Source organism: Eriocheir sinensis, chromosome 7 (genome assembly GCF_024679095.1).
Source record: "Eriocheir sinensis breed Jianghai 21 chromosome 7, ASM2467909v1, whole genome shotgun sequence".
Lineage (NCBI taxonomy): Eukaryota > Metazoa > Arthropoda > Malacostraca > Decapoda > Varunidae > Eriocheir > Eriocheir sinensis.
This window is the reverse complement of record NC_066515.1, coordinates 20374905-20392445: the sequence shown is the minus strand read 5'-3', so window position 1 is coordinate 20392445 and position 17541 is coordinate 20374905. Positions and strand designations below refer to the sequence as shown.

The following is a 17541-nucleotide window of genomic DNA, read 5'->3' as shown; positions in this document are numbered from 1 at the left end:
GCCCTTGAGCCGTGTTCTCTGATGTAATAAAAAAAATCTGCTCTCCTCCTCCTCCTCCTCCTCCTCCTCCTGCTGCTTTCCTCCTCCTCCTCCTTAAATCCTCCTTCGCGTGCTTGTCTTTTTATTGCCCTTGAGCCGTGTCCTCTGATGCAAAAAAAAAATGCTCTCCTCCTTCTCCTCCTCCTTCTGCTTTCCTCTCCCTGCTTTCCTCCTCCTTCCCCTTAAATCCTCCTTCGCGTGTTTGTCTTGCGTCTGGTAGTGTACACGTAAACTTTTAATCTAACTCCACCAATCGGCTGCTTCATTCCATCGGCTACTTTTACACTCTCCCTCTCACCTTCCAGCACGTGATTGCATTAGTTGCCCACTCACCTGCCCTAACCAACCTCACCTGCGCATACACCTGAGATCACCTGCGCTCTACTAATTGGTTCCTCTCTCTTTCCCCCCTCCCGCCCAGGTTCTCAATTACTGCCCCAAGGATATGAAGGCGGATATTTGCGTGCATCTGAATCGGAAGGTCTTCAATGAGCACCCCGCCTTCCGCCTCGCCTCGGATGGGTGTCTCAGAGCGCTGGCCATGCACTTCACGATGAGCCACTCGGCGCCAGGTGAGTCCCGAAGTGATTGGTTTCGCAGGTAAGGTTAGGTAGGTAAGGTAGAGAGGGGAGTTGAGGTAAGTAAAGTAGGTAAGGTAGGGTAGGGAAGGTAGAGGAAGGGAAGGGATGGGAAGGGAAGGGAAAGGAAAGGAAAGGAAAGGAAAGGAAAGGAAGGGAAGGGAAGGGGAGGGGAGGGGAGGGGAGGGAAGGGAAGGGAAGGGAAGGGAAGGTAGGTAAGGTATGGTAAACAAGTTAAGTGAGGTGAGGTTAGGTTAGGGATGACTCCTCCCTTACTCAGTTTCCAAGGTAAGTTAAGCGAAGGTAATTAACGTAAGGTAAGGTAAGGTAAGCTCCTCCCTTAGTTTCCACGTCCCCGCCCCGTGCCTGTCCGTCTCCTCCCCCTCCTGCCCCCGCCCGTCTGAGCGTAGCATCGTTCCAGGGGACTTGCTGTTCCACACGGGGGAGTCGCTGGACACGCTGTGCTTCATCGTGACGGGCTCGCTCGAGGTGATCCAGGACGACGAGGTGGTGGCCATCCTCGGAAAGTGTGACGTCTTCGGGGACACCTTTTGGAAGGACCCGACGGTGGGCCAGAGCGCCGCCAACGTGCGAGCGCTCACCTACTGCGACCTCCACGCCATCAAGAGGGAGAAGCTGCTGGAGGTGCTGGACTTCTACCACGCCTTCGCCAACTCCTTCGCCCGGAATCTTGTGCTCACCTACAACCTCCGGCACCGGGTGAGTCACTAGCGCCGGGTCGTTGTGAGGTGGCTGGGTCAGAGGTTAGCGTCGTCCTCAGAGGTTTGGGATGACTTTCACGGTTTTAGACGCTTGTAAATGACCTTTTAAGACCATATGTTGGCTTCTTTTTGTCTTTTTCTCCTCGGCTAGTCATTCGTACATTATCTCATGCACGAAAGTCTTCCCAAATGTGAGTGCTAGGGCGCCGAAATGTTAAAAGACTACGTTCCTTTGTCTATTCATCTTCAAACGCCCTCCAAGGACCCTTAACACTTGAGCCCATATTCTCAAACACAGACATTTGATAGAGCTAGCAAAGGATCGTACCCCTTATAACATTGTCTTTCCGGGTGATGCAGACACTAGCAACAGTTCTCATCTCTATAGTCTATCACAGTCTAATCTAATCTATAATCCAGCCTTCCGCCTCTCACCTCAACTATTTCCAAAGACCGAAAATTGGATGAAACGGGTTTGCATGGATATATCTCCTCGTCCTCATCTCTATAGTCTATCACAGTCTAATATAATCTATAATCTAGCCTTTCGCCTCTCACCTCAACTATTTCCAAGGGCCGAAAATTGGATGAAATGGGTTTGTATGAACATCTCTCCTCGTTCATGGTCCGGAAGCTTCGTCAGACTACCATCACCAGGGGCATAAAACTCCCTACGAAGCTGAAATGTTTAGGAAGATGTCCCTTAGTCTGGTATTACAAGACACTTTGCCACATCACATCAGCTATTTCTAAAGGTCAAAGAGGGGATCAATCGGGTTATAATGTGTGTTTCTTTAGGTTCATTGTACAGAAGAAGGGTCAGACTACCACCAGGGTCATAAAACTTCCCCTGGAAATGCGCACAACTCCTACGAAAGCCTTGTCAATCATGTGTTCTTGGGCGGCGATGTCTCATTATACAACCCAAACTCCTCTCACATCACCTACATCCAAAGGCCAAAAATGAGATCAGTCGGGTTGTACTGAATGTCTTTTTTAGGTTCATGGGACAGAGGAAGGGTCACACTACCACCAGGGTCATAAAACTACCCGTGGCAATGCTCAAGACTCTTACGAAAACCTTGTCAAGTATGTGAGATTGGGCGCTGAAATGTTTAAGAATATGGCCCTTTAGTCTCTTCACTTTCAATCGCCTTCCAAAACCTTTTACGACCTAACCTGTGCCTTCCTCGTCTCCTCAGCTCATCTTCCGTAAGGTGAGCGACGTGCGGCGGGAGAAGGAGCTGGCGGAGAGGCGCAAACACGAGCCGCAACAGGAGCTTAGCCATGACCACCTCGTCAGGAAGATCTTCTCCAGGTGAGGCGCGCAGGTGTGCCAGGTGTGCTGAGGCCTAGTGAGCACGGGTAGCCAAGTGTGTGAGGCAGTGTAGGGGGGAAGGGTGAAGTGTATGGCTGTGTTGGATGAGTGAGTGGGTGGATGTATGTGTGTGTGTGTGTGTGTGTGTGTGTGTGTGTGTGTGTGTGTGTGTGTGTGTGTGTGTGTGTGTGTGTGTGTGTGTGTGTGTGTGTGTGTGTGTGTGTGTGTGTGTGTGTGTGTGTGTGTGTGTGTGTGTGTGTGTGTGTGTGTGTGTTGAGTGGTTGGGTGAATCAGTATGTTGTCCTCCACTTCTAGCATCCTTCCTTTCTTCTCCCTATTCACTTTAGTATAGCAGAACCTAATGTAACCTAACCTAATGTGTGTCAATGTGTTGTTGTCAGAGCTTAACCTAACCTAACCTAACCTAGCGTGAGTCAGTATGTTACCCTCCCTTTCGCCTCCCTCTCTAGTGTATTAATACCCACCCTAACCTAACCTAACGTGAATCAATGTGTTACCCTCCCTGTTTTTCAGTACCTAACCTAACCCAGCGTGAGTTAGTATATATGTTACCCTCCCTTTTTTCTCCCTTTCTCCCTCTCTAGTGTATCAGTACCCACCCTTACTTAACCTAACGTGAGTCATTGTGTTACCCTTCCTGTCTTTCACTCCCTAACCTAACCTAACCCAGTGTGAGTTAGTATATATGTTACCCTTCCTTTCATCTCATTCTCTCCCTCTCTACTTTAGTGAATGAATACCCACCCTAACCTAACCTAGAGTGAATCAGTGTGTTACCCTCCCTGTCTTTCAGTACCTAACCTAACCCAGCGTGAGTTAGTATATATGTTACCCTCCCTTTCTTCTCCCTCTCTCCCTCTCTAGTGAATGAATACCCACCCTAACCTAACCTAACGTGAATCAATGTGTTACCCTCCCTGTCTTTCAGTACCTAACCTAACCCAGCGTGAGTTAGTATATATGTTACCCTCTCTTTTTTCTCCCTCCCTCCTTCTTTTGTGTATGAATCCCCACCCTAACCTAACCTAACGTGAGTCAATGTGTTATCCTACCTGTCTTTCATTCCCTAACCTAACCTAACCTAACCCAGCGTGAGTCAGTATGTTACCCTCCCTTTCTTCTTCCTTTCTCCCTCTCTAGTGTATGAATACCCACCCTTACCTAACCTAACGTGAGTCAATGTGTTACCCTCCCTGCCTTTCAGTACCTAACCTAACCTAACCTAACCCAGCGTGAGTCTATATGTTACCCTCCCTTTCTTCTTCCTTTCTCCCTCTCTAGTGTATGAATACCCACCCTAACCTAACCTAACGTGAATCAATGTGTTACCCTCCCTGTGTTTCAGTACCTAACCTAACCTAGCCCAGCGTGAGTCAGTATGTTACCCTCCCTTTCTTCTCCCGTTCTCCCTCTCTAGTGTATGAATACCCACCCTTACCTAACCTAACGTGAATCAATGTGTTACCCTCCCTGTCTTTCAGTACCTAACCTAACCTAACCCAGCGTGAGTCTATATGTTACCCTCCCTTTCTTCTCATTCTCTCCCTCTCTACTTTATTGAATGAATACCTAACCGTGGATCATTGTGTTACCCTCCCTGTCTTTCACTCCCTAACCTAACCTAGCCTAACCCAGCGTGAGTCTATATGTTACCCTCCCTTTCTTCTCATTCTCTCCCTCTCTACTTTAGTGAATGAATACCTAACCGTGGATCAATGTGTTACCCTCCCTGTCTTTCACTCCCTAACCTAACCCAACCTAACCCAGCGTGAGTCTATATGTTACCCTCCCTTTCTTCTCATTCTCTCCCTCTCTACTTTAGTGAATGAATACCTAACCGTGGATCATTGTGTTACCCTCCCTGTCTTTCACTCCCTAACCTAACCTAACCTAACCCAGCGTGAGTCTATATGTTACCCTCCCTTTCTTCTCATTCTCTCCCTCTCTACTTTATTGAATGAATACCTAACCGTGAATCAGTGTGTTACCCTCCCTGTCTTTCACTCCCTAACCTAACCTAACCTAACCCAGCGTGAATCCCTACGTTGTTGACATTTTCTCTCCCCCCGCTGTGGTGTGGTTTGGACGCCAGTGCCAACGAGAAAAACTGGAGGTAATGTTTTGGACTGACTCGCCTCTCGCTACTACAGGATTCGCCCCTCTGATGCTTAACTTAACCTAACTTACTGTTCCTCTGCTGCCTGTGACCGGGATGAACCGAGACACAGACTAACCTAACCGTGAATGACCATAAGCGAGGAATTTTTCAAGCTTTTCATTCAGATTCAGATTACGCTTATATTGTCTTTATTTTACCTCTCCTTCATCTCTCCTCTTTCAAGCTTTCATTCAAGTTCAGACTCCTTCGCTTATGTTATCTTTTTGACCTCTCTCTTTCTCTCCTCTTTCAAGCTTTCAGTCAGGTTCACTTACAAGCTTATTTTGATTATTTTTCTCCCTCTCTCCCTCTGTCTCTTTCTCTCCTCTTTCAAGCTTTCATTCAGGTTCACTTACAAGCTTATTTTGAATATTTTTCTCCCTCTCTCCCTCTCTCTTTCTCTCCTCTTTCAAGCTTTCTTTCAGGTTAACCATAAGCTTCTTTTAATCCTTTTTCTCCTTCACTCACTTTCTCCTCTCTCTCAAGCTTTCGTTCAGATTCAGATAAGCTTATATCATCTTTTTTTATCTTCCTGTCTCTTTCTCTCCTCTTTCAAGCTTTCTTTCAGGTTCACATAAGCTTATTTTGATCCTTTTTCTCCCTCTCTCCCTCTGTCTCTTTCTTTCCTCTTTCAAGCTTTCTTTCAGGTTCACATAAGCTTATTTTGTTCCTTTTTTCTCCCTCTCTATCTTTCTCTTTCTTTCCTCTTTCAAGCTTTCTTTCAGGTTCACATAAGTTTATTTTTATCTTTTTCTCCCTCTCTCCCTCTCTCTTTCTCTCCTCTTTCAAGCTTTCTTTCAGGTTCACATAAGTTTATTTTGATCCTTTTTCTCCCTCTCTCCCTCTGCCTCTGTCCTTCCTCTTTCAAGCTTTCTTTCAGGTTCACATAAGCTTATTTTGTTCCTTTTTCTCCCTCTCACCCTCTGTCTCTTTCTTTCCTCTTTCAAGCTTTCTTTCAGGTTCTCTTTCTCTCCTCTTTCAAGCTTTCTTTCAGGTTCACATAAGTTTATTTTGATCATTTTCCTCCCTCTCTCCCTCTGTCTCTTTCTCTCCTCTTTCAAGCTTTCTTTCAGGTTCACATAAGTTTATTTTGATCATTTTCCTCCCTCTCTCCCTCTGTCTCTTTCTTTCCTCTTTCAAGCTTTCTTTCAGGTTCACATAAGCTTATTTTGATCATTTTCCTCCCTCTCTCCCTCTGTCTCTTTCTCTAGCTTATTTTCATCATTTTTCTGACCTCATTTTCTCTCCTTTCTCTTTCTCCTTTTCCTCGTTTATTTTAATCCTTCTGTAACTCTTTCTCTCCTCTCTCTCTTTCTCTTTTTTCTCGCTCATTTTCACTCTTTCTTTACCTCTCTTTCCCGCTCTCCTTTTTATTTCGCATATTTTCATCCTTCTGTAACTCTCTTTCTCTCCTCTTTTTTCCGTTTTTTCTAGTTTATTTTTTACTTAACTCTCTCTCTCTCTCTCTCTCTCTCTCTCTCTCTCTCTCTCTCTCTCTCTCTCTCTCTCTCTCTCTCTCTCTCTCTCTCTCTCTCTCTCTCTCTCTCTCTCTCTCTCTCTCTCTCTCTCTCTCTCTCTCTCTCTCTCTCTCTTGTTTGTTTGTTTGTTTTGAAGATCTCTAAGCTTGGGAAAAGGAGGACACGTTGGCTACTTGACTCTCCTCCTAGGCCAACTATTACTACTGTTTACTCCTGTTTAATTACTACTATTTGGTTTACTGTGTTACCGTGCATGTTATCTTTAATTATAATTCCGTCCATCCTGACCTCCTCCTACTCCTCCTCCTCCTCCTCCTTATCTCCTGTTATCCTTATGCATCTTCCTACCTACCTACTTCTTCCCTCCTCTTTTCTCCTCTTCCTTCTCCTTCCTCCTCTTCCTCCTCCTCCTCCTTATCTCCTGTCACTCTTAAGCATTTTCCTACCTACCTACTTCTTCCCTCCTCTTTTCTCCTCTTCCTTCTCCTCTTCCTCTCGTTCTCCTTATAATTCTCAGTTACTTTTCCTTCGTGCCCTTTTTCTAACTTCAAACACCTATCTTCTTTTCCTCCTCCTCTTCTTCCTCCTCCTCCTCCTCCTCCTCCTCTTGTTCCTCAATGCTCAGCTTATCGTCCTGTTCTCTACCTCCTCTTCCTTCAATTACTCTTCCTCTTCTAGCTTTCCTCCTCATTGTAGTCTTCCTTCTTCCCTCCTTCTCCTCACCCTACTCCTCTTCCTCGTCCTTGTCCTCCAGTCTTCCACCTCGTCCTCATCCTCCTCCTTCTCCTCCTCGACCTCAGTGCTGACGTCCTCTCTCAGCGCCCTCCCCCTCGCCACCGCCGCCTCCGCTTCCGCACTTGTACAAAGCTTCTGAACCAGTCCACCGCGCAGGCCACCGACAGCACCTTAGCGTGTGTGTCTATACGAGTGAAGTGACGCCCAGCAATGTTCACGCGACGCAGCCTCACCTCTCACTTGTTCTGGCTAGCCTACAGTGTTGCCAGCCTCTCTCTCCCCCTCTCTACTTCTCATTCTTTCTCTACCTCTCCCTCTCTCTTTCTCTCTTACACATCTTTATAAATGTAAACGTATTCGGTTTATTTTCACTAGGTTTTTATACAACACAATAAAGGACATTTCAACACATAAACGCAAGGAAAATGAGACAAAGGAGAAAAAAGCAAGACAGATTATGATGAGGAATATACAGGAATACAAATATACAAAAGGAAAATACAGCAATACAAATTTATAGAAAGAAAATAAACACTAAAACGCATAAAGTAACACACAGCAACACAATTATAGAGAGAAATACACACCAAAGCACACACTGAAAAACACTGCAACACAAACTAAACGAAACACACAAAGAAACACAAACTAACAGATGAAAGGAAATAAACACACCAACATACACACAGGAGAGAAACACACACCAACACACACACACATATACAAGACCCAACACACTCCGCAACACACACATACAACACAATAAAAAACACAGTAATTCAGGTACATACGACCACAGCGCTCCCTCGTCCAGGTGTATCCCCTCACCTGCAAAGACAGACACACACACCTGGGTTAATTGGTTCACACACACACACACACCTGCCTAACTATTGATCACGTGACTATCGATAGAACACAAGAAGAATGAAGAGAAATAAAGTATGTAATCTTGATATTTTTTAGTCTCTGATATTTGTGTTCTCAGTAATTATGAAGAGGAGACTAATAAAAACAAGAGGTTTGAAAATAAATAAGCAACTTTATGATCTCGATAATTTTTTAAGTTTTCATGATAATTATGATTTCAGCAATTATTCAGAAAAGACTAATAAAAAATAGTCTATCATCATATTTCTTCGTTTGTTTATGCTATGAAGTAAATATAAAGGAGCTAAATACTAAAATGACATCACTTATTTGTTTCTTCTGTTCTAAACTATATATATGAAAAATAAAAGATAAATACTAAATAAAAACAATCTTGATAAGTACTCTAGCATTCTTCTCACTACCGTCAATATTCTTAGACACAAATAACGAAAAAAAAGCTAAATAATAACAATAATAATAACAATAATAATAATAACTGCAATGCATGAACGGCAAAACCATACTTATAATAACCCTCTAAATTCTTCACAATTCCATAAACTACAACACGTAAACAAGAACAGCATCCAACTCCATCTAAACAGAATCTAAGCACGCTTTCTCAACCCTTTGTAGATTAAACGCCAGAAATTCCCTTTGGCCAGAATTAAGAGAGGAAAGAGGAGAGAGAAGAGGAAGGGAAGGAGGTGGTGAGAGAAGAGAGAGAAGAGACGAGGAGGAAGGAAAGAGGTGGAAGAGGAGGAATGAGAGGGGCCGAAGAAGAAAGAGGAAAGAGGAGGAGGGAAACAGGTGATGAGAGGAAGAGGAAGGAGAGGTGGAGAGAAGCATGTTCCTTCACCAAGCTTGAGAGAGAAAAGAGGAGAGAGGAGAGAAGGGCCAGGAGGAGGAGGAAGGAGGAATGAGAGGTGGAGAGGGTGGAAGGGAAGAGGAGGAAGAAGAGGAAGAAAGGAGAGACAAAAGTGAAGGAAAGGGATAAAGATGAGAGAGAGAAGAGAGAGAGACGGAGGTGGTGAGGGAGGAAAGAGGGGAAAGAGGAAGAAGGAAGAGGAAGAAGAGGAAGAGGAGGAGACAGGTGGTGAGGGTGGTTGCTGTTATACCTGTCCTCTTTGATTAGGGCAGACGGGTTCCTCCTATCCTTCCTTCCTTCCTTCCTTCCCTCCTCCTCCTCCTCTTCCTTCTCCTCCTCCTCCTTCTCCTCCTACTCTTCCTACTCCTCCCCTTTTTTCTGTTAATTTTGTTCGTTCATTTTTAAACGTTCACTCTCCTACGTTCATCTTCACAGTTTCATTCTCTTCTAGCCAACGTTCGCTACTCGCCTCACTTTCAAATATAAGATAACTGAAAGAAAGTCCTCCTATTCCTCCTCCTCCTCCTCCTCCTCCTCCTCCTCCTCCTCCTCCTCTTCTTCACCTTCCTCTTTTTATGCATACCGCTTCGTTCTCCGTTTTCATTCCCTGTTTTCTAAGGGATCAGTTTTCTATTTTTACTGTTCCTGTTTTCTGTAATATAGTTTTTTTTATTATTGTTACTCCTAAAAATGATCTCGTTTTCTTTGAGTTTTTTTAGGAGGTAAGAAAAGACACTCACGAACACACGAACACACCATATTGAAAAAACATAAAAGAACGCAAATATGACAAAACAAAAACAATAATAATCTCCTACCAAAAAAACAAGCAAACACACACACACACACACACACACACACACACACACACACACACACACACACACACACACACACACACACACACACACACACACACACCAGGACTCAAACACCCCAAAAAATCGAGAAAAAAAATATAAGAAAAAAAGAATAACTAATATTATTTTTTTTTCTCCCTGCCCCAGGTTTCGGAGGGACAAGGGGGGCGGCTCCGGCACCCCCAACAGCGCCTCCTCGGACGTGGTGGGGGGCAGCGGGCGGGACGTGGAGAGGGGGTCGGGGGAGCGCTCGGATACTGACGTGGTGGGGGCGACTGATGCTCTGAAGGTAAGTGGGGGGCTGGGGGAAGGGGGGTGAAGGGGTGCTATTGAGGAGGTTAGGGGTGAAGAGAAGGAAAAGGGGTGCTGGTATAAGGAGGGTGTAGAAAGGGGGGTATGAAGGTAAGTGTGGGGGGTGAAGGGAAGGGGATGGGGGCAAAGGGGTGCTAGTGGAGGGTCAGGGGTGAAGAGAAGAGTGATAGGGGGGGTGTAGGAAAGGGGAGGTAGGCGATGGGATAGAATGAAGGGTAGAGGGCGCTGTGAGTGTGGGGTAGGGGTGAAGGGTGAGAAGGGGAGGGGATGCTAGTATATGTGTAATGGGTGGGGGTGAAGGGAAGGGGGTTGGGGGGTGCTAGTGGTAGTGAGGTTGGGGATGAAAGGATGAGAAGGGGAGGGGGTGTTAGTATGTTCAGTTTAGGGGGTTAGGGTAGGGTAGGGGAAGGTAGGGAGGGAAGGGGTAGTGATGGCGGAATAGTTAAGGGTATTTCATCACTTTGTTCGTCATCATAAAGTCTCGGTAAACCTCCTGCCACGTTCAACACACGCAGATTGATGAGCGGAAGGTTAATCAGCATCACTACCGCCAAACTTCGCAACCCCGGCAATACCAACGGCGAGTTACGGGCGGAGCGTCACCTCGGCAGCGGTGCGGAAAACTCTGCGGACATGGCCGGCCACGTTTGCATTACTGGCGGCTCCTAAACCATACCCGAGGCTCGCACACTTAATTAAATCCCGCTTCTGAGTCGCTCCATCCATGTCACTGTATAGAGGACTGACGTGGTTTGTTTCAGGGCTAGTCAAATAACTCTGCGGACACAGCCGGCCACGTTTACATTACTCGGCGGCATCCTCGCGCCATGGCTTCTCAAACATTTAATTCCATTTATGAGTCACTCTTTCACCGTGGTTTTTGTAAGGACAGTTTTAATAACTTTACGAATGGCGGTGATATAAAAAAGCGGTATTACATTTTCGAGCTGTTCTTTCACTTATACGCTCATAGATGTCTTTTTGTTTTACTGATAATAATGATGATGATAGTGATGATGACGACGACAATAGGTAGATATGATGATGATAATGATAATGATAGTAATAACGATAGTGAAAATTATTGGTGATGGAGATGAAAATAGTAGACAAATATGGAAATAATGATGATGATGATGGTGGTAATGATGATGATGGTGATGATGGTGATGGTGATAATAATGGTGATGGTAATGATGTTTCCTCAGGTGGTGAAGATGCCCCCAGCGCGCATGAACAACATCTGTGAGACAAACGGGCCAAGGAAATGGAAAAACATCTTTGGCAGAAACGAAGGTAAAGAAAGATAGTAGTAGTAGTAGTAGTAGTAGTAGCAGCAATAGTAGTAGTAGTAGTAGTAGTAGTAGTAGTAGTAGTAGTAATAGTAGTAGCAGAGGCAGTAGTAGTAGAAGTAACCATGAAACAGCAAAACCAATCAATATAAACCACTCCAACACTATAGTAACCAACTCGCAACATAACCTCCATTACGCAACACAACTCCTTAACAATCTCCTCGGTGTTGCAGGTGGCGGCGGCGGCGGGGGCGGCGAGGACGAGGCCTCCACCACCGACGACTGCAACAAGAAAAACCTCATGCAGGACGGTGTGTTGCGCGGCCTGAGCACCAAACACAACACTAATCTATCCAAGGTAAGCAACACACCTGGACTCACCCACCTGTCATCTACCTTTCTATATGGTTGTTTTTCTTCCTCTTTTTTTTTCTTTTTCTGTTAATCATACGACATTTTATTCGTTTTTTTTTGTCTTCCTCCTAATCTTCCTCCTCTTCCTCCTCCTCCTCCTTCTTCTCTTCCTCCTCCTTCTTCTACCTTTCACTTTCTATATGGTTGTTTTTCTTGCTTTTCTTTTCTTTTTCTGTTATGCACACGACGTTTTATTCGGCTTTTTGTCTCTCTCCTAATCTTCCTCCTCTTCCTCCTCCTCCTCCTTCTCTTCCTCCTCCTTCTTCTTCTACCTTTTGTCTTTCTGTACTGTCATTTTTCTTTCTTTTTTTTCTATCTTGATACGACGTTCTATTTTATTTTTTTATTGTCTACTATGTCCTCCTCCTCCTCCTCCTCCTCCTCCTCCTCCTCCTCCTCCTCCTCTCACATATGCCGTAACTCTAATCTTAATATAAAAACACAAACTAACGCAGCAGAAAACAGAGAACAACTGAGCTACTAACGGTAAAAGTCCAGCCTATCTTGCCCTCTCTCTCTCGTTTTCTTTTTCCTCTACTCCCATACTAACACAAGGAAGGGAGAGAGTAAAGAACTGTATTATGAACCTTTCTGAACCGTTCTTACCCTCCTTCCTACACCTCCTCCTCCTCCTCCTTCTTCTCCTTCTCCTCCTCTTCCTTCTCCCATACTAATACAATACAGAGAAGGAATAGAGAAAAGAAAGATTACATGGTGAATATTTATGACTCTCTTCCTTCTTCCTCCTCTTTCTCACCTGCCCTCCTCCTCCTCTTCCTCCTCCTCCTCCTCCTCCTCCTCCTCCTCCTCTCCCATACTAATACATTCCACAGAAGGAATAGAGAAAGGAAGGATTACATGATGAACATTTCTGACTCTCTTCCTTCTTCCTCCTCTTTCTCACCTGCCCTCCTCCTCCTCCTCCTCCTCCTCCTCCTCCTCTCCCATACTAATACAATCCACAGAAGGAATAGAGAAAGGAAGGATTACATGATGAACATTTCTGATTCTTTCTCTTCCTTCTTCCTCCTCTTTCTCACCTGCCCTCCTCCTCCTCCTCCTCCTCCTCCTCTCCTATACTAATATAATACAGAGAAGGAATAGAGAAAAGACGGATTACATAATGAATATTTCTAACTCTTTCTCTTCCTTCTTCCTCCTCTTTCTCACCTGCCCTCCTCCTCCTCCTCCTCCTCCTCGTCTCACCTGGCTCACCTGTCCCTCAGACTCTGGGCGTGACCCCTAAGCGTGCGAACACCTCCTCTTCCTCCACCACCACCCCCAGCACAGGCCCCGCCCACAACAACAACCACAACAACAACAACAACAACAACAGTTCCAAGACGGTAGTTAAGAAGGTAAAGGACTAAATGACCCTTACTTAATGTGCACCTCCCTCCCCCACCCCCTTAGTGCTACCCCTTAGACTTCAATCCCTTTAATGTCTCAACCCTTAGAATCCAAACCCTTAGAATCACCCTTTTAGAAGCTTTAGTAGTACGTTCACCATTAGTTCACCCCCTTTATTCTCACCCATTAGATCCTCCCTCCCCAGTTAATATCTCTCTCCCCTTAGACTTCAACCCCTTTAGTGTCTCAACCCTTAGAATCCAAACCCTTAGAATCACCCTTTTAGAAGCTTTAGTAGTACGTTCACCATTAGTTCACTCCCTTTATTTTCACCCATTAGATCCTCCCTCCCCCGTTAATGTCTCTCTCCCCCTTAGATCATCCCTTTAGAAGCTTACTGTCTTTCCTTAGTTTCAGCCCTTTACCATCCTCCTCCTTCCCCTTAAAATCATCCCCTTAATCTCCCCTTTTGTACGTTCCCTTTAGTTTTCTTACTCCCCTTAGACATCGCACCCCCCCCCCTTTTTAGAGTCCACTTCACCCCCCTTACCCCTTACCCCCCCTTAGTGACGCAGTGTGACGCGTGTATAGTGACGCCGCTTCTGTGCACCTGTTTAGTGACGTAGAACCATTGACGTAGCGCCTTAGTGTGCCTCTGTTACCCCTTAAAACCCCTTAAACCGCCTTAAACTCCCTTAAACCCATTACCTTTCTTTATGACCCTTCTTTTCACCTCTCAATCCCTTTCCATAAGCCTGTAGAAATCATTAACATTGTGCTTTGGTGTTCCTCTGTAACCCCTTAGACCATTATCTCTTAAACCCTTCACCCCTTAAACCCCTTATCCCTTAAACACATTACTCTTGTCTTTGATCCTCTTCACCGCTTAATCCCTTTCCTTTACCCTGTAGAAATCATTAATATTGTGCTTTGGTGTTCCTCTGTAACCCCATAGACAATATCTCTTAAACCCTTCATCCCTGAAACCCCTTATCCCTTAAACACATCACTCTTGTCTTTGATGCTGCTCTTCACCGCTTAATCCCTTTCCTTTAGCCTGTAAAAACCATTAACGTTGTGCTTTTGTGTTTCTCTGTTACCCCTTAAACCCATTACCTCTTGAACCCCTTATTTTTCTCTTCGATCCTGCTCTTCACCACTTAATCCCTCTCCTTTAGCCTGCAGAAACCCTTAATGTTGTGCATTGGTATTCCTCTGTTACCCCTTAAACCCATTACCTCTTGAACCCCTTACTCTTCTCTTTGATCCTGCTTTTCACCTCTTGATAGCTTTCCATAAGCCTGTAAAAACCATCAACGTTGTGCTTTGGTGTTCCTCTGTTGCCCCTTGAACCCCTTGCTCTTCTCTTTGATCCTCCTCTTCACCTCTTGATAGCTTTCCATAAGCCTGTAAAAACCATCAACGTTGTGCTTTGGTGTTCCTCTGTCACCCCTTGAACCCATTACCTCTTGAACCCTTTACTCTTCTCTTTGATCCTCTTCTTCACCTTGCCTTGCTTTCAACAGACGCTGGAAAATGATGTGGTAATCCCTTTCCCCTTTTTAACAGCCTTTGAGTGTCTTGAAGAATTCTACTTGTGGCCTAAATACACTGACTGCTTCCTGTCAGTAGTATTCTATCGTCTGTGTTGTGTTCAAATCATGTGTGCCTATAGATGCTGTGGCTAAACTTGACTTCCTTCGTCTATGTTGTCTAAACCATGTGTGTGTAAATATATTGTGGTGTTTTGAACTTTCCTTTCTCCGCCTATGCTGTGCCTAAATCATGCGCGTGTACATGGAGGTAAAATTAGTGGAGTCGACATCAGCCCAGTTAAGTGAATCCGCCTGAGCTGTCATTTTTACGGCCAGGTGTCAGGTGTTGTCAGGTCAGGCTCCCTCTTAATGGGCTCGGCCAGGCTCGCCCACCCCCATCTTTTGGTCGTAAATTTGACAGTTCGTCGGCTTCACCTCAATGAATGGGATTACCGGGCCGTGTCGACTCCACCAATTCTACCTCCATGTGCGTGTATATATGTGTACGTGCCGTCATACATATGCGAACCAAGGTCCTGTGTGTGTATATGTGCATACCTGTAAATACATCAGCATATCGAGGCCCTGTGTGTGTTGTGTGTGTGTGTGTGTGTGTGTGTGTACGTGCTGTCACCCATATGCACAGCACAGTCATCCTAAACGCCGATCACATGACCTGAAGTCCCGGCAACATACTACACAGCCCCTTACAACACTCAATACAAGCCCAACACAAAAAATCTCTACAACACCGGCCACCTACACTGAACAGTCCCACGCAACACAACACCACCTGCACCACCACTAGCAACACTAACACAAAAGATTCTCCACCAAGCCCCGCACCACAACTCCACACCACACAGCACTTTTCCACCGCTCTACACACACCACCACTAGCAGAACACACTCTCCACCAAGCCCCAAAATTCCACATCATACAGAACTCCTCCACCACATCACTACACCACCACTGCTCCACCCCACAGAAGCACTCCTATTCCTCCCCCTCTCACCGACCCCCACCCCCCGCAGGACACGCTGGGCCTGGATGGCAGCACCAAGTTCAAGCTCAACAAGCTGGACTCGCTGGACTCCGGTGTGGGGCGCGACCACAAGAACAAGCTACAGGACAACGACTCCGGCAACGTGACGGACTACCTGGCGCCCGTGACGCCCGGCGTGACGCCCGCCGACTGCCAGCAGATCATCGCCAGCCTCATGGACTTCAAGGTGGGCCGGGGCTGGGACGGGGTGGGTGGGAATGAAGGTTGGGGCAGGCTAGGTAGTGGTGGGAGGGGAGGCCAAGACTGGGTGTGACAGGCTAGATGGTGGTGGTTGGGAGGGGGGTAAGCCTAGCCAGGGTGTACCATGTGTGCCAGGTGGGTGCTGACCCTGTCCCGTGCCGGCAGGTGGACCTGAAACTGGAGATGCAGCGCATGAGCCAGAAGTTGGCCAAGCTGGAGGACAACATGAACGACGTGGTGTCGCGCATGAACACCGTGCAGCGCTCCGCCTCGCAGCCAGTCAGCGTCAGGCCGCCCGCCGACGACCACGTCTCGCGGGCGCCGGTGACGGGGCGGCGGGAGAGGACTACCGTGACGGCCGCCGACGGCGCGGGCGACGGCGCCGAGGACCCCAAACAGAGCATGCCCAAGGTGACGGCCAGCGAGGAGCCGCGCAAGCCCAAGCGGCGGGACAAGAGCCGCACCAAGAGCGCCGCCGCCACGCCGCGCACCTCGCCCACGGACTCCGCGTCGCCGACGGACTCCATGGTGCGCGGCATGCTGGAGGACGAGATCCTGGAGCAGGCGTCCTCGCCGCGCGGCGACCAGCCGCCCCCGCCCGCCACGGCGCCCCCAAAGTCCCGCTCACGGGAATACCTCTGAGCCGCCAGTACAACCCCGCCCCCCGGGGCCGCGGGGCCTCCCCGACCACGGCAGCACAAGTGAACACCTCGCTGTGACCGCCGGTCCCGGCCACGCCGCGCCGCGCCGCGCCGGCCGTGACGCAGCGCACGCCGCGCCGCGGTGACGTCCCAGGCCGTGCTGCTGCCAAGTATTCTGTTGACGACGCGGCAGGCAGGCCGAGGCGGGGGGAGGAGCCCCTCGCCGCGGGGCCGGCCGCCCCCCCGGGGCGCCGCTGAGCCGCCGACCTCGCCCAATAGTGGGAATTGACCCTTGGTGCTGGCGGACGAGATTCAGCTCTGCGGCTGCCCCAACCAGCATGGCAGCTCTCGCCTCCCGGGCTTGGGACGTGTGGGGCCCCGAGGCTCGCCGCGGCGGGGGGCGGGGCCTGGCAAGGGTCCCGCCCCCGCGGCCCGACCCGGCGGGAGGCGGGGACGGCGGCGGCCACAGTCTCAGCATTTACACATAAGTACCGTCCCGTTTGTTTTGTACATAACAAAACAGTGTTTCGTCTAGAACTCAAGAGCGGCGTCGCTCACGAGGTGTGTTGAGTTTCGTCGCAAACTAATGTATATTATTTGACTTTTGTGCTACAGTGGAAGTTTTCAATATTTATATTTCTTGTGCTGATTGTTACTGTTCCAACTGATCTGTGATAACACGTCTGTGTAGATACAAGAGCGTGACGCGGTGTGGCGCCAACCTCCCCCCCTCCCCTGCCCCCTCCCCCCTCACCGTTACGCCCCCCGCACCCCCGCCCTCCCCCGCCCCCACCCCCTTCCTCTCTCACCTCTTCCTCGGCTTCTCTATAATCAACTATAACGGCCGCCTCAGCAGTGACCCCGTGACCTCCCGCGACCTGCGCCTCATGACCTGCTCTGACCTGCCCTGACCTACACCCCAACCCCTCCCCCTCGTGTGGACAGTGGCGACCTGACCCCACACGACCTCCTCCCCATGACCCGTCACCCCTTCATGACCCCTACCCTGCCCCGTCCCTTCCTCCTCCCCCTCCCCCTCCCCCTCCTCCTCCTCCTCCTTCGGCCAGTGCAGGATAATACTCTCGTGATCCTCTAAG

General features: G+C 47.8%; 1 protein-coding gene across 10 annotated transcripts in view; it reads left to right on the top strand.

Moving 5' to 3' along the window:
* The window catches only part of LOC126994411 (potassium voltage-gated channel protein eag-like), a 159633-nt gene extending 142435 nt beyond the window's left edge, over positions 1-17198 (top strand). For 6 of the 10 annotated variants that reach the window (XM_050853741.1, XM_050853725.1, XM_050853768.1 and 3 more), the window contains 10 exons: positions 461-611; positions 1039-1337; positions 2542-2657; positions 4771-4791; positions 9798-9939; positions 11171-11258; positions 11491-11615; positions 12898-13029; positions 15592-15789; positions 15969-17196. In XM_050853741.1, the coding sequence (XP_050709698.1) occupies positions 461-611; positions 1039-1337; positions 2542-2657; positions 4771-4791; positions 9798-9939; positions 11171-11258; positions 11491-11615; positions 12898-13029; positions 15592-15789; positions 15969-16445 (1749 nt within the window). In that variant the 3' untranslated portion in view covers positions 16446-17196. Of the gene's footprint in view, positions 1-460; positions 612-1038; positions 1338-2541; positions 2658-4770; positions 4792-9797; positions 9940-11170; positions 11259-11490; positions 11616-12897; positions 13030-15591; positions 15790-15968 lie in introns of all 10 variants that reach the window. The other 4 variants (XM_050853755.1, XM_050853771.1, XM_050853766.1 and 1 more) reach the window with 2 other exon arrangements.
* The last annotated feature ends 343 nt before the right edge of the window (positions 17199-17541 follow it).